This window comes from Lepisosteus oculatus, chromosome 9, assembly GCF_040954835.1.
Source record: "Lepisosteus oculatus isolate fLepOcu1 chromosome 9, fLepOcu1.hap2, whole genome shotgun sequence".
Taxonomy (NCBI): domain Eukaryota; kingdom Metazoa; phylum Chordata; class Actinopteri; order Semionotiformes; family Lepisosteidae; genus Lepisosteus; species Lepisosteus oculatus.
The window spans coordinates 16,887,292-16,904,619 of NC_090704.1; the positions used below are offsets into that span (position 1 = coordinate 16,887,292).

The following is a 17,328-nucleotide window of genomic DNA, read 5'->3' on the forward strand; positions in this document are numbered from 1 at the left end:
GCTGCCACAAACTTACTACCTACTGCTATGATGCATCATTATGCTGCATATAGTATATCACCAAATAGGTTGCACTGTTTTTTTTGCCTAATGGGATTTGAATACTAAGATGTGGTGGGCTGTGAGGGACAAAGACATTTTTATAGGTTACATCAAAACAGAACCATAAAACCAGCTAGTCCCTTAACTTCACACTATAAAAAGCTTCACTTTGATTAAAAGTGCATTTTGCTTTAAATTTATTCAGAACCTTTAGAATTCCTGTGATGAGAGCCTATGACCAAATACAGTCACATGATTTATTAAACGTTTTAAATGGTCTATGACTGTGATTCCCGTGGGTCTTCAGACAAATCATAATATATTCTGTAGTACGGTACAATAAATCAGTTTTGATTCTCAGATGCAAAGTGTAAACGCTGTTTGGGATAAGTATTGTATTATGATAAACATTACATGGGTCTTTTTAATGATCCTATTAAATCCTCATGGTGTTCATGTCTCATAATCCAAAGTGAGATTAGTATTCAACTCTCTTAACACTAAACTGTCATTTTGATAACAGAACTTTAGTAAGTGGCTTTGGTATTACCTCATTGCCTCACACTGATAATTAGATATCAAAGCCACTTATTATAATAAACAAATTAACTGCTCACCCTGATTATAAGAAGACAAACGACTAGACATGCCAAAACCTTTACCTTTACAGTGAAGCAACACTTTTAAAACACATAGTCACTCATGTCACGTAACCACTATTTTCAATAATTGCAGATATTAAAATGTCCATACTTTAGGGTTTCCAGCACCTTCTACAAAGTGTGGTTATCCATTGCAGGATGGGTCACAGTACAATTACCTTTTAAAAAAAAATCATATAGTGCGGAGCTCATATAAGCAGTAGCACCACCCTCCAGGCACCTGCAGGTTTAGGCACATTACCTATTAACTATGCAAAATTAATGAATTATTGCAGATAACATAAATGGTACATTCTTTGTGGATATGTACTGTAGCGTAAGACCATAATACCAAAATAGTCTTATATTTAAACAAGATTAAGCTGCTGTTATTAACTTGGTTTAAAAAAGGATTTGCAGTTAGGTTCAGTTGTGACGAAGTGTAAGATAGAGGAGGCTTAATTGCCAAAAGGCTGCTCTGTTCAGGAACTCATGCAGTCAACAAACCTATAGTTACTGTATATCCAAATTTAAGGATAGAAAGTTATGCTGTACAGGTGATTTGACAAGACGATGGACTGTTTCTTCTTTTTTTTTGTATTTTGCCAATCTGAGCATGGATATTTCAAGAATGACACCCAATCTGTTATTTCTTTTCATATTGGTTTATTTTAGCCAGTGCACATTTTTTCCTACAAAGAATTCTTTGCAAAACACGGATCCTTTCACCATAACAATGAACCTGGGAGTTCCAGCTTTCACAAAATACCTGTAACGACAAGTGTGTTAATCACGTCAGCAAAAACAAAAGCATTTTTCCAAGGCACTGTATTCCTTTCTAAATGTGAGATCTGTATGCGATTATCCTTAGCACGCAGAACAACATGCCAAGTTTAACATCTGACACAAATCTAGACCCACTTGCATAAATAGTAATCTGACCAAAAGCACGTCCGTTATATACTAAACATCAAAAGAAACAGCACTTATTGCATTAAATTCTCAAAGCGCAGAATCAATTTAATTATCAAAATGTTCATAGTAGAAGGTGTCAGTTACAAATAATTAACCAAAATGATGCTAAAAACATAGCAAACAAAGTAAAACATTTACCTTTAGGTAAATGACAACTGAGTGTTTCGTTTTGTATACTGAGTATACAAATAAGACCAGGGTTGCATCCTGGAATATAAAGGTATAAAATAGCATGCAAGAAATTTTAAGATAACTCAATTTTCAATGAGAGTTCAGATTTATGTACAAAAGCATCAAGTGAATGCTGGTAAACCTAAAAAATTGATTCACTCAATTGATGATGGGCGACTACTGGATTTTATGAGGCACCTTTAGTTCAGTCAATACATTACTGACACACTTCCACAAGAGAACCTAAAGGGGAACTGAAGTCACAATTTTTCAGACCAGTAATTGAGTATTTGTAAAAAATTCACTGACAGTATAGATACATTTTACAAATTTCAAATTAAGTACAAAATTGTGAACTTTGTGGAAATACCATAAGTTGCCACGTTTACAAACCCCTGGTCTCACCAAGGGTGAAAGCGAGATTCACACGAATTGTGACGTGATATGAGTGAATATGTACAGGTTGTGCAGCAGACATTGCACCATGAAAATGTTCCAATGTGATCTGCAGAGTTAACAAGTAGTATTTGTCAGCAAAACTGTCTCAAAAGCGAGAGCAATATTTCTATTGGATTCTAAGATATGTATCAGAAGCCTGCTTGTTTACAATGCCAAAGTGCCACTTCACGACAGCAGATGTTTTGTTACATTTTTCTGAATTGCAGAATATGGTGCTGTGCATACCGGGAAGTTCTGTCTACTTTGTAATGGAAATTAGAGTAACTTTACAAGTTACTGCATACATTTTACTTTTATTGTGGATTGAAATGCACTCATCAATGCTGATTCTTACTCCAAAATGTAAAAATAGTACTAGTAGATCCTGATTAAATTACTACTTAAACATCATCACTATTTAAGTTTAATTTCACCTGTCATGCTGTAGCACCTCCAAAAGAGTGTTTTCAAGGCTGATTTGGTAAAACTCTTCTTTTTCCTCATCTTCAAAATAGAGCTGGCCGGGAGAGAAAGTGTCATTACAGGAGCAGGAACAGGAAATAACTCATCATGGCACAAAGCAGAAAGCTACGATAGCTATTTCTGCACATGAAGCTGCTAACAGAGAGTCTGAGATCAAAGCTCTTATACAATTTAAATAAGAATAAAATTAACATTTAATGTTAAAATTATAAGTGTGAAACATTGACCATTAAGTTTACAATCTGTTCTTATAAGTTCTCTTAAAAAATAGGTTTCTTGAACAACTTATGAAGTAATTTTAAATTTTTATATTTGGTAACTCCAGATATATAGAAAGCTGCCCAAGATTAAGTTAAGAATGGCTATCATTTATTTTAAACAGACCAAGCACCAGACTTTTATTTCACAGGATACAAAATGACTGAATTTAACTTGTCTGTATTTGACTAGAAGAGATAACTGTTAAAAATACAGTCATTGTTTCAGATGTGTAGATCTCCCTGCACCTCCTGGAATTCAATCATACTTAGTCGCAGGATCTGCACACACAGTTCCACTCCCTAAACAGCACTGAACAGCACTGCAGGAGAATTCCACACAATACCCATGACAAGTGCAGCTCTGCCCTGCCCCTGCTTGATCACAATCGCTAATGGGACCAGATGCACACAGCACCACTACCTGGGCAGCACAAGGCCAGGTCCTCTACTTTTGCAGAATCTGACACCAGCTAAATGGAAATAGGATTCCATCACCGCTGTAAACTGCACACTGCGCAGCCCTATTAAAAGGACACAAGTAAAACTACTTGTTTTTGCTTTTGCTGTGGAAAGATACATAGGCTGTGTTGAAACATCTCACTTGCAGATCATGTGGGTAATACTTCCTGTCAGCGTCCCACGGAGGAAGCTCTTCCACAAACATCACTGTCAGATGATCCACAAACCTCGGGAAGACCAAGAATCACACTATAACAAAACTTTCATCACACACTGACCACAAAATGTCTAAATGACATAAAACCCTACAACACTGACACTCTGCGATGCACAATCTGCATGTTTCTATAATGGGGAACTCAGCCAGGAGCACAGGGTATGGTATCAATGCAGACAGAGTAAACACTGTAAAAGAACAGCCTGGAAATTCTCAGGGAACTGAACATTTTCTTTGCGTGCAGTTTTACATTTCATGATCATAATTTCAAAAGATCAAAAAATATTAAAGGAATAAAAAAAAATCGAATTTGCACCCAACTTCAATCTATTGCCGATTTTAATCGCATCTTTATGCACCCTGAAAAAAGACATAAGTTGCATCAGTTAATCGAAATCATTTTGACTCATTGTAAAACATGGCAGTTGGGTGTCTATTCAATTTGCAATTTCAAAGAAAACGTGGAAGGGATTGTCAGTGAATATTAGTTAATAGTTCAGATGGGTAGCTATGTCAGAATGCATAGGCTGCAAAGAAACAAGTAATAGGTTTATTCCATGCTGAAAAATGAAAACAACATTTCAGCCATGGAGCCTTCTTCAGGTGTGAGCAGATAATCTGTTTTTTGAGGGAGAAAATGGTAGAAAGCATTAGTTTCCTCGAAAATTGTTTTAGAAGTTTCTGAGTGTTACTCTGGGTGGTATCAGAGTCAAAAGAAAAGGTATTAAATTTCAGGTGAAATCCTTTAGGAATGATATTGTGCTGATGACATCTGTAAAGGAATAGGTGGTTAGAAAACCTGGTCTTGGCACAGATCGCTGCAAAGAGACGGAATGCAGGTTAAGTGAGATAAGGGGGCAAGTGACCTAGGGAGGAAGAGAAGGAACGATGAAGAGATCTAGAAAAAGATTTAGAGGAAGGCATAGTGGGTCGCAGCAGGTGTAGGCTGTAGTAGTTCAGGTGGGTAGCTGCGTCAGCATGCGTAGACTGCAAAGGAACAAGTAATAGGTTTATTCCATGCTGAAAAGAGAAGAAAGAAAACACGTTTCGGCCGTGGAGTCTTCTTCAAGTGTGCACGGCCGAAACGTTGAGTTTTCTTTCTTCTCTTTTCAGCATGGAATAAACCTATTACTTGAAAATTAGTTAATGCCGACTTCCGGTTAGGATGTGGACGGGAATGGCAGCATAATACGGATCACCGCCCAACAAGTTTGTAATAAAGCCCGAAAAAGTTTTTTCTACATTACGTTTTAAAAAATAATAACTATGGCTGAAGGGGCTGTCAGGACTTAAAGTACAAGTTATACCACCAGCAAAGAAGAAATCGAGCGACTCTTTAATTTGCAGAAGGCTTGCAAGACGGGGTGGCCCTGGGAAAGACCAGTCCTCGAAACAGCAATATAAGGAGAAACTACAGAGTTTCAGGCAGAGATCCCCCCCCCCCCCCCCGCAAGATTGAAGAAAATGAATAGTAAGTTGTTAAAAGTCGGTCGGGATTTAATTTAGGTTTTTTTTTATATGTTTCCTGCGATGTTTAGGAGAATTTGTAAATGTCGGGATAGATATCTGGTGATTACGACTACAGTGACTTTTTATTTTTCTGGTTACCCTCTTTTTTTCTTTTTATAATATAAGTTTGGATTTGCTATCGTGCCGCCTGCTTAAGGGCCCTCCTCCAGAGGAGAAGGATGATTTCCCTAACGGACTTTCTTTTTTTTTTTAAAGAGAAGCCCACACAGGGTTCGTTTGAAAAGAACCCCACAGTTGGAACAAAGTACTGTGAATGAGACGGAGATGGATACGGTTTTGTTTAAGATTGTTTGGTTAATGTTTTTGTTTACTGTGTTTTTTGTTTGTGATGCATTATTAGAAAAAAATGATGGGAAGAGGATGTTTAACAATATGAAACATATGTCTTATGGGAGAGAGTTTGAAAGTTCTACCATTTACATACAAAATGTCCAAGCAAGACCTTAAAATAGTTACATTTAATGTTAATCGAGTACTTAACCCTATTAAGAGAAGTAAGAATTTGTCTAAAATAAAGAAAGGGGCTTATATTTATTTTTTACAAGAAACACATTCGAGTGTATTGGAACATGAGAAATTAAGGAGAATAGGTTTCTCAAAAATCTATTTCTCCTCATATAAATCTGGCCATAGAAGAGGAGGGGCTATACTGATATTCTCAAAAGGTTCAATTTCAGTTGCCTACAGAAGTTTAAGATAAGGAGGGGAGATATGTATTAGTACTGGGAAAAATGGAAGTGGAATTACTTAATGTATTTTCCCCACCTGGTAGTGGTTTTAATTTTTATAAAAAATGTTCGATTTGATGGTTAATGCACAAGGGATACTGATTTGTGGAGGTGATTGGAATGTGCGTCTTAACCCCAGGCTTGATTCTACAAATATATCTTCTCAGAGAGATAAGTCATTGCATAAAAAGATTAATGTACTGATGGGGGAAATGGGAATAATAGATCTTAGAGAGATTTCTATTCAAGTGGGCGGAATTACACTCACTACTCCTTTCTTCATTCAGTATATTACAGGATTGATTATTTTTATACACAAGAGAGACAGACATAGGATTCATAGTGATATTGGTAGAATTGATTTTTCAGACCACGCTCCTATGTCATTGTCCATACAATTAAGTATAATCGTGGAAATACAACATGGAAGATGAACTCCAGTCTTTTGAACGATCCACAATGTAAAGCACAGATAAAACAAGAAATAAAAATATTTTTGGAGAATGATAATTGGGAAGTGGGACCAGAGATGATATGGGACACATTAAAGGCAGTTATAAGGGGGGAAATTATTGCTCTGAGCAGTCATAAGAAGAAGGTAAAGCAATTACAATTATCTAATCTAAATATAAAGTTAAAAGAGTTGGAGAAAAAACATCAAGAAAACTTGATTCAAAAATCATGCAAGAAATAAAGAAGATAGGAAACAAAATAGATGTCTTAAATACACAGGAAATTGAAAAAACTATATGTTTTTTTACTAGACAAAAATATTACAAATCACGGTCAAAATCACTAAAGCTGTTGGCAAGAAAATTAAAAAAACAACGGACCAAAAATACAATATATAAAATAAGGGACCAGAACTTTAATGGTGTATTATATAAATGGGAAGAAATCCAAAACACTTTTACAAATTATTACAGAAAACTATATACACAACCCCATTCATAAAGTGAAGAAAAGATGGATACTTTTTTGAATCTCTCAGTTTACCAACTCTTACGGAAGATCAAAATAATATATGAAAAGCAACGATAACACTGGAAGAATTGAATTCAGTGATCACGAGCCTCAGAGCTAATAAATCACTTGGAACTGATGGTTTTAATTCAGAATGGTATAAAACCTTCCAAGCAGAATTAATACCAAATCTTCTTTCTGCTTGTAACTCTGCATTAATTGATGGAAAAATGCCCCCATCATGGAGAGAGCCTATCATCTCAGTTATCTCTAAGGAGGGGAAAGATAGATTAGATTGTGGATCGTTCAGACCAATCTCAGTTCTTTATGTGGATTATACAATTTATACAGCAATACTGGCTAAAAGAATTGAAAAGATTCTCCCTCATTTGATACACTATGATCAAACAGGCTTTATTCAAGATAGACAAACCCATGATAACATTTGATGGCACATTGCATATCATATTCAGCAATATAATTTAGAAGCTTCTTTGATGAGCCTAGAGGCTGAGAAAGCTTTTTACTCAGTTGGAAATACCTCTATAGGGTCTTAGGTAGGTTTGTTTTTTGTGAAAATATTATCAAAGGTATTCAAACTTTATATGATAGACCAACAGCACGAATTAAAATAAATGATTATTTATCTAATAGTATAACTTTAGAACGAGGGACTAGACAAGGCTGCCCTGTATCTCCATTGCTTTTTGCTCTATATATAGCCCAGTGGATACGACAGATAGCAAAATAAAAGAAAATGAGCACAAGATAGCACTGTACACAGATGATGTTTTGTTATATCTGGAGGAGCCCACTAGTTCACTTCTAGAAGTAATGAAAATCTTAGATAGCTTTGGCTTGCTGGCAGGCTATAAGTTAAATGTTCAAAAAACACAAATTCTAACTTTTAATTACAACCTTCCCTATTATTTAAAAAGCAAATACCACCTTAAGTGGGACCAAAGTTCAATTAGATATCTAGGAGTCTATTTACCAAAAAATATTTCTGTTTAAGAAACAATTAATTATGGACCCTTATAACTAAAATTAAAGCAGATATATTGAAATGGAACCTAATCCCATTTATGAGTTTCAGTTCTAGAATTGAATCTGTAAAAATGAATCTACTGCCTCGATTACTTTTCCTATTTCAAGCTCTCCCTGTAGAAGTCTCTGCAAAACAATTTTTGGAATGGGATAAGACGATTTCTAGGTTTATTTGGCAGGGGAGAAAACCTAGAATTAGATTCAAAACATTGCAACTTTCAAAAGATAAAGGGGGTATGGCTTTACCAAATTTGAAGGATTATTATGCATCTCAAATTAAACCTCTCATTAATTCTTGTAATCCAGAACATCAAGACAGATGGAAAGATATTGAATTATCCCTTGTAAATAGCATTATTAGGTAATAAGAATTTAGACAAAATTACTGAAAAAATATTCAACCATGGATAAAGTTTCAACTAAGGACATGGAATTTTACTCACAAAGGAGTATAATTTAGGTGGACTAGTAAATATACTCAGATGGTGCGCCTATGATACAGAGTTTGAACCAAATAAATTGAATAATAGATTTAAAATGTGGATCACAAAAGGAATAACTGCATTTTGTAATATAATGGATAAGAATCAGTTACAAAGTTTTCAGTATTTGAAGCAGAAACACAATTTGGATAATTCAGATTTTTATAGGTATCTTCAAATGCACCACTATTTTAATAAAGAGATTATAAAGGGAGATTTAGATATTGTTAATGATGGGGTAGTGAAAATAGTTACAGAATAGTTATCTAAAAGTTTTATGGAAAAGAAATCATATTCTACAGAGTATATAAAAGATAAATGGGTGAAAGAAAGTGAAGTTAGAATTTCGAATGAAGAGTGGCTTAAAATTTGTGAATTTCAATGGGTATGTACTAACTCACATTTATGGAGAGAGTTTTGCTGGAAAAACATTGTTCGATTTTTCATTACTCCAAGTCAGAAGGCGCACTATACTGAGAAAAACTCTAAATGTTGGAGACAGTGTGGAAACCAAGGTAATCATTGGCATATATTCTGGAACTGCCCTAAAATAAGGCTTTTCTGGAAGGAGTTGCATGTGACCCTGGAAACTATATTTGAAAGGAATGTACCGTTTACATTTGAGGTTTTATATTTTGGTAAACTGGATTTTAATTGGAGGGGAACTAACAAATATTTGTTTGGAATCCTTATATCAGCAGGGAAGAATGCTATAACAAGAAAGTGGCTTCTCCCAGATTTACCAACAATGAATGATTGGATTGAATTAATAAAGGAAATACATATCATGGAAAAAAAAAAACATTTTTACTAAAATTACAAATGAAAAAATTTGTCAAATATTGGTCTAGATGCGTTCAGTACATTAAACCTTTCATATTTTATTGAGATACAAAATAACTGAAATTTATCTCCTCTCTTTTCATATTCATAAATGTATACATCTCCCTCCTTTTGAATGTATATAGCTTCAGGAACTTTTTGTTAAAAAGTGATATAATTGTAAATTACTAGGGGAACAAACCTGTGATGTAAGGCTGAATAAAAAATAAAAAAATAATTAGTTAATGCATTTTTTATCAAAATTATCATTCCACTGTTATCATCCAACACCTTGATCTATCCATTTCTTCAGGATGTTTCAGGTCTAGGCAGTGTTAAAGACTTGTCAGTTACATCTCAGATTTCAATAATTATAGACATTTAAATCTAAAGCTGTTTAGACTTATATCTCACTGTGATGAACACTAACTCCCAGGCATGCCACATGCAACCCAGAACCAGCAGATTACCAGATTATATGTGTGCGATGGGGTGGTATTTCAATATTTGGCTTGCAGAATGCCTCCCGGTTTCCTACTATGTACCAGTGGTTTATGGTTTTTTTATTTATTTTTTAGCTCCAAATTTTTAAACAAATTGATTTTATGGAGGATGTTGTATGGATCAAAAGGACAGGGAAAAGATATGTGTGTCTAGTTTTGTGATTGTGATGCAACAAAATGTGACAAAATACAATGGGGATCAATATTTTCTACAACCACTGTAGTAGTTGTACAGTAAAAACACCATGAGATGCAAATAAGCTTGAATCTGCTCTATATTAAGATAATGAAATCACAGCTATACAATCTCTATGTATGTGGCGAGTGTAGCAGGCAGGGCCTAAGATCCTCTGCTTCGCAGCTGAATACAGCCCTGCAGCCAGGGCAGCAGTCCATACCTTGCTGACTCGCTGAAGGCAGAAATGAAGTCTGTCTGCCGGTACTCTGGGTAAAGGAAGAGCACTGGCCAGTGGAGACACTGCTGCTCATCTAGGAAGACCCTGGCTCCTGTGGCGTTCTCTGAACTGAGACCATCCAAGGAGAGTTCCTTCTCATCATCAGAGCTTAGTCCTGTAGACAGCTCAGGTGTCAGGAGTCTGATGTTGCGTTCCTGAAGCCAAAGAGATTTCATTTGTATTGAACTCAAGCTGAATGCTCCGAGAACATGTCACCTGAGTGCAAGAAACACTCTCTTCATTTGTATTGATGTGTAAATTTAACTTTTATGCACAAACCACAGTAGCAATGCTTGGTTCTGTGGTTCATTTGGTTTCATCATTAGGATCCAGTTCACAAACCACTCTCTGATACTTCATTTGGAAAACTCAATTATGACATTACAAAATTCCCATCAGTCCCAAAAAAAATGCCATCTATGCGTTATACCTCACACAGTTATGTTGAAAATGGTCAGCTTCCCAGATGGCTCCTAGGGGAGTAGAACAAGGAGAAGGGAATGGTAGCTCACCCTGAGTGCACTTAGAAGAGCCTCTCTCTCACTGCGCTCCTTCTTCTCCTTTGCTCGAGCCTTCCTTGCATCTCGCTCAGCAGCTCTCTGAACAGCCAACACAACATAGGCAGGTCAGTACCCCACACACCCCTATTTCCGAAGCAGTAATTGATACCAGGTTGAAGAACCTGACCATCTGTTAACTGTCACACCTTTTCCTTATTATTAGTTATTATTGCACTTCTGTGAAGTAAAGCATATACCATCAGATTGTGCACATTACGCTTTGTAAAATATGACAGCCTTTTCTAATAAGTGCTAGCATTTACAATAGTTCTTTGCATCCCCAAGTGCTTTACATGCATGCTTTCCAAGTACTTGCCTCCTTCCTGATTTCCTCTATTATTGCACATTTTTTGACACTGAATGTTTTCAGGCCTTCAACCAAAATCTAATATTAGATAACCTGAGTGAACAAATAACACATTTTTTTAACTTTATTTAATGAACCCAGTTATCCAACACCAACTGGCACTGTGTGAAAAAGTAATTAAAGCAGTTAAATAAACCCATAAGAGTCAGCTGATTGAACACAGCCAGGCTTGATTACAGCCATCCCTGCTCAATATAAACCTCACTTACTGTATTTTAGCCCTTACCACCAAAGTCAAGTTGCCAGCACAAAGATCCAACAAGCACATTATGCCACAACCAAAAGGAAACCCCTGAAGAGATCAGTACAAAAGTTTGTTGATATGTATCAGTCTGGAAAGGGTTACAAAGCCATTTCTAATGCTTTGGGACTCCACAAACCACAGTGAGAGCCATCATCTCCAAATAGAGAACACTTGGAACAGTAGTGAATCTTCCCAGGAGTAGCTGGCCTGAACATCCCAAGACCTGCGGGCTTCTTTTGCCTCAGCTAAGGTCAGTGTTGCTGACTCCACAATCAGAGAGACTGGCCAAAAATGGGTTTCACAGGAGAGTAGCAAGGTGGAAACCACTGCTAACCAAGAAGAACATAAATGCTCATTTCTCATTTGCCAAGAAGCACCTGGATGATCCAAAGCCTTTTGGGAGAATGTTCCATGGAAAGATGACTTAAAAGTGGAACTTTCTGGATCCCATTATGTCTGGCGTATAGCAAATGCAGCATTCCATAGTAAGAATGCTTACCACATACCACATGGTCAAACATGGTGGTGGTAGTGTGATGGTGTGGGGATGCTTTGTTGCCTCAGGATCTGGGCGACATGCCATATTTGAAGGAACCATGAATTTTGCTCTGTATCAGGAAATTCTTAAGGATAATGTCCGTTCATCCATCCGTGAGCTGAACCTGAAGCATAGTTGAGTCATGCAGCAAGACAATGATCCAAAACACAAAGGCAAGTCCACATCAGAATGGCTGAAAAGAAACAAAATTAAAGTTTTGGAGTGGCCTAGTCAAAGTTCAGATCTAAATCCAATAGAGATGCTGTGGAAGGACCTGAAACGAGCAGTTAACGCTCAAAATCCTACCAATGTTTCTGAATGGAAGTTGTCCTTCTAGGAAGAATGGGCTAAACAGCGATGTGAAAGACTGATATTGAATTATAGGAAGCTTGGTTCCAGTTATTGCAGCTAAAGGTGGCGCAGCCAGTTATTAAGTTATTAAAAGCAATTACTTTTTCACACAGAGGATATGTGTGTTGGATAACTTTGTTTAATAAATGAAATAATAACAAAAAGTGTTATTTGTTCACTCAGGTTCCCTTTATCTAATATTAGATTTTATCTAAAGATCTGAAAGGGGGGCAAATACTTTTTCAAGGCACTGTATAGTAGGAGGGGATCCACTTCATCCTCCACTCAAATGCAGACCCACCTACATGCAACAGCTCAACTTATAGAGAAGATCAGGTAGGAAAATAAGTCATTAAGTGAATTAAGTGAAATTTAAGGAGGGTCAGAGTGACACTTAGCCAATCCCAGTGATCAACGCCCCTACCCTATAAAAATATTAATGGGAATATCTACCATGGTGCACTGATGTCCTAATAGAAAATTACAAACAGAATGCCGATCTAAACACATTTTTTGTGATACAATTTCCTGACATTAAATGCCCTCACTCCTGAGTCTAGACTGGTCACTATGGTGACAGAATGGAAGCGCACTGATTCCAGTCTGTTTTTCAAAACACGGAAGAGAGAAAAGACTACAGGGTAGAAGGATATAGATGGCATTTGAGAGATACATCTATCATGTGTATATGTGGTGCAGTGAAGATGTGGAGTACAGCTCTTCAGACACATCTGGCTCACTCTCAGCTGGTCAGCTTTCACTCGAAGCTCCTGCAACGTCCTGTCTTGAGGATCCACCTTCAGCCCCTCTTCGCACCACTGTAGGGCCTCACCATAGCTCCGCAGTTCCAGAAGACACTGCGCCCCTGAAGGGGAGAGAGGGACAGAATAACAGGTGAGAAGGGATGTTTCAGTGGAACATGAAATTAATTTTACACCACTACGGCAATAAAAAGCTGCAACTTTAAGTTCAGGAAACTCTGGCATACAATGATGTAAATTACCTTTACTTCTGTACAGATTTATAAATACTAAGTTTATAAATTTTACAATTTTACAAGTTTATGTATATCTTAAGTACAGGGAATGAATATGGGTGTCTACAGTCACCTCTCATTAAGGCTTTGAGGTGGTCTGGCTTCAGTTTCCTGACTATCTGAACATCAAGTAGGGCTGAGCGTATATTACCTGAAATACAAAAAAGAAAAGACAGTAAAAAAAACATGCAAAAAACAAGGATGAGCACAGGAAATGCTAGAGAGTCATGGGGCTTTCAGCCCTGAGCAGTTTAAAAATGACTGCCCAGAAATTAATTCCTAAGCACAGAATTACATATGGCTCAATGGACTCCTGGATACGAAATGCCATACAAATAATTAATTTTTATTAGGTTAGTACTCAGTACATTTTAATATGAATTTATAAAAATAATCAGTTGAAATATACATGTTCTGAAGCATATTAATAAATAATAATCAAATATTTTAAACTTTATTGTTTCAGTTTACTGGTATGAGCCTTAAGACAAAATGTCTTGCAAGACAAATGAGTACAGCTCCACTTTTGCCAGAATAGGGGCATGATCAAAGTTAATTTTGGTTTTGTTTCATTGTTAGGTTTAGTTCATTTAAATTTTAATGTGCATTATGTCTTACATGGAAGATACAAATCAGAAAACCACTTGACAACTTTCTAAATGTAGCAAATCCTTTACTCAGTGACTGCACTTGGTTTTAGCAGAGAATCATACATCTTTGAAAAACCAGTGTTTCTGAAAAAGCACCACAAGCTTTCTTTACTCACTCAATGTGATCCGCAAGGCATATCTGTCACCCCTCTCTATCGGACTCTTGATTATTACATCACAATCTTATACACTGATAAGCATCAGTCCAACAGAAGCAAAAAAAAAAGAGAAAATACTTAACACATGCATCTTATCAGTGTATGATCAATATTTTTTGTAGTAGTTTAGCAAATATCCATCCAACTCTAGAGGGGAATTAAAAAAATATCACTTATAGTTTCAAATTATATAAGATAATATGCCAGCCTCATATGTATGTATGTAAGAGAACACAGGAGTTTAATCCAATAAAAGTTTTGCCATACAAAAACTGTGATACTGCAGACAACACTAGTGCTTTGCCCAGGTCTTTGAAGTTATCAAGGTTGGCTAGAGAACCTAAGTGGAAGTGTGAGGCTGCTCTGTTGGTGTAGAGGATGGCGTTCAGCTCTGTGTCGCTGCATTTCTTCTTCAGGCCCTCTGTGTAAGACACAATGGCTTTCTTGTACTTCCTCTCCTTAAAGTACTCATTCCCCTCCTCCTTGTAGGTCTTGGCTTGCTCTGAAGAAAAACAAATATTACAGACTTTAATTATTTAAATAAAAAACTCCTTCATTTGAGCAATCAGAGGTGCATGCCCTGAACATATGCATGCAATAGTAACACAAGAGCTGTCAGTAATATAGGACCTAAAGTATCTAAAATGAATTGTCTCAAACTAAATAACTATTGATCCAAAACAATACAAATCACATGAATTCACAAAATCATCAGTCCAACAGAAGCAGAAAACCAGAAAACACTTAACACATGCATTTTTATGTGTATGATCAATGTTTTGTGTAGTAGTTTAGCAAATATCCATCCGATTCTGGAGGGGAATTAAAAGGTATCGCTTACAGTTTCAGATTATATAAGATAATATGCCATCCTTATATAAATGTAAGAGAACACAGGAGTTTAATAATGTCTCTTCCAATAAAAGTTTTGCCATACAAAAACTGTGATACTGCAGACACCACACTAGCACTTTGCCCAGGTCTCTAAAGTTATCAAGGTTGGCTAGGAACCCAAGTGGAAGTGTGAGGCTGCTCCGTTGGTGTAGAGGATGGTGTTGTTCTGTGTCGCAGCATTTCTTCTTCAGGCCCTCGGTGTAAGACACAATGGCTTTCTTGTACTTCCTCTCCTTAAAGTACTCATTCCCCTCCTCCTTGTAGGTCTTGGCTTGCATTCTGGCTACACATTCTGCCTTTATCAAAAGCAATCTGCCTCAATATAAAAGCCCTTTCTTCTAAAAGCACCCTGTGGAAATATGGACAAAGAAGATGCCTTTTGGGGTAGAAATCTGGTCCACTGATTTCTGATATGCAACTCAAAACTGGCAACCCAGTGAAGCTAAGCAACTGTGAGCATGGCTAGTACCTGGATGGAAGACTTTTGGGTAAGCTAACATTGCTGCTGGAAAAGGTGTTAGCGAGACCAGTAGAGAGCGTACATCCCACAGTCTGTGTGGTTCCTAATGTCCCTGCATAGTGATGGAGACACTATACTGTAAAAAGGCATTGTACTTCAGTCGAGACATAAAACTCATAAAACTGTCCTGACTCTCCCTGGTCTTTTTCTTGAAAAGAGTAGAGGATGTTGCGGTGGAGATCTGGGGGCCTTTTACATGTATATTTGAAGTAAACTTTAAAGTTTGTAACTTTGTAAGTCTGTGACAGGCAAGCCTAAGCAGTAAGCAGTTACCACAACAACCAGTAAAAAATCAGAGAGGATGAAATACATGGAAAATTCTAATAACAGTCACCAAAATGTAAAGTAAAATAGAGATTAACTGAACCCTCGGACTAGGAAAAGGGGGCATTATTTTAAACGGACCTGTAAAACGTGGAGCAAACTAACCTATGCTGCCTTACTGCCAATTTAAGGCTTAATAATCATCTAAACAAAAGCCTTTACTGGCCTCCTCTGTGGCCTCCTAGGTTCACTGTCAGAAAGCACATATGTCAATGGACTCCTGCTGAGTGACAGACATCTGCCACTGAACAGTATCTGTGCTTTATCACTGTAAATCCCAGTCTGATCCTGGACTCTGTTTCGGTTTGGGCTTATCGACTTCAGTTCTCAATTTTTAAATTTACCCCCAGCCCTAAAAAGGTGAAATGGGATATGCAATTGGTATCTAACTCTGTACCAATTTCAGTTTCAGAACTCATTTTGGTGTGCTGCATGAAAAGTAACTGACTGGATCTTAGAAGAAGGATAAAACAGTGTATTTTCCCATCCATGTCTGTTCATCCTTAACTGATGAACTAGTAAGAACTGTTCAATCAGAAATAATATCAAACAAATAAAGGAGAGTGCTAAAGTTGTTGGAAACAGAAACCTTGAAGGAAGGTTTCAGGGCATTTTGACACTCAGGACTGACTTAAGTTAAAAAATTATAAAAAAATATATAGATCAATTAACTGAAAATTTAGAGCTCAGCTAAAGTGAAAACCAGGAGCTTTCTCCCAGGACTGGGGTTGGGAAACACAGCGCTAGTAAAACACACCTTCGAGAGGTCTGTCATCATCATATATAATGGACTGCAGGCAGGCTAGTTCTGGATTCTTCAGAGGGTCTATCTCTTGGGGGGCTTTCTTCATGAACATGGGAATTCTGTCAAACTCCTACAAAAAAAAAAATCAAGGAAAACTTGTTTTACAGGAATAATCCCCTTAAGACAAACCAACATCTCATTCTCAAAAATGGTGACCCACATGGTCTGAAAAGAGCTCAATTTTATTTATATAAAAAGACACGTTTTGCTTGGCCAATAAAAATCTGTCTACGACATATATACATACAGTACTTTTTGAGCACCTACAGAGTAATATTCTTTTGACTACTTTCAATGTCCCCACATGATTTTAATCTAATATGGGAATCTCGATGAGCAAACAACGAAGCACACTCAAGTGATGCATCTTAAACACAAACACTATTCGTTTCAATGACAGACTCGCTCACCTCCTCCCAATTATTTTCATTTAAAGCGCCCTTGTATTTCTGTTTGGCGAATTTGTCCATGAACTCGTCCATTCCGTCATCGCTTTCATCCCCTTGCGTTTGCAACGCCATTACGTTCAGATTCTGAAGCCTTAAGTTCCTTGTTTATAAATACAAAGCGAGTGAGAAGACGTTTAATAGCACAATCTTCTTTTTCACACACATACACGAGCTTTATAACATGAACTACTACCAGCACAAAGTACTTCCGGTGGT

At 36.9% G+C, this 17,328-nt stretch overlaps 1 protein-coding gene across 1 annotated transcript; it reads right to left on the reverse strand.

Moving 5' to 3' along the window:
* Positions 1 to 1,329: 1,329 nt before the first annotated feature.
* On the reverse strand, positions 1,330 to 17,328 carry ttc4 (tetratricopeptide repeat domain 4). Its single transcript, XM_006634994.3, has 10 exons — positions 17,074 to 17,328; positions 16,616 to 16,733; positions 14,461 to 14,622; positions 13,386 to 13,463; positions 13,017 to 13,141; positions 10,729 to 10,815; positions 10,160 to 10,371; positions 3,612 to 3,696; positions 2,702 to 2,784; positions 1,330 to 1,452 (listed from the first exon to the last, which is right to left on the reverse strand). The coding sequence occupies exons 1-10, from the start codon at positions 17,182 to 17,184 to the stop codon at positions 1,350 to 1,352; spliced, it is 1,164 nt and encodes a 387-aa protein (XP_006635057.1). The 5' UTR covers positions 17,185 to 17,328; the 3' UTR covers positions 1,330 to 1,349.

What these genes read in the sequence shown, in the direction of transcription:
- ttc4 (XM_006634994.3), bottom strand. Translation starts at nt 17,184, where the DNA reads ATGGCGTTGCAAACGCAAGGGGATGAAAGCGATGACGGAATGGACGAG. An exon ending in ATGAAAATAATTGGGAGGAG is followed by an intron (nt 16,734 to 17,073) that starts GTGAGCGAGTCT and finishes TTTTTTTTGTAG; the next exon opens with GAGTTTGACAGAATTCCCAT. An exon ending in CCTCAAAGCCTTAATGAGAG is followed by an intron (nt 13,142 to 13,385) that starts GTGACTGTAGAC and finishes TCTCCCCTTCAG; the next exon opens with GGGCGCAGTGTCTTCTGGAA.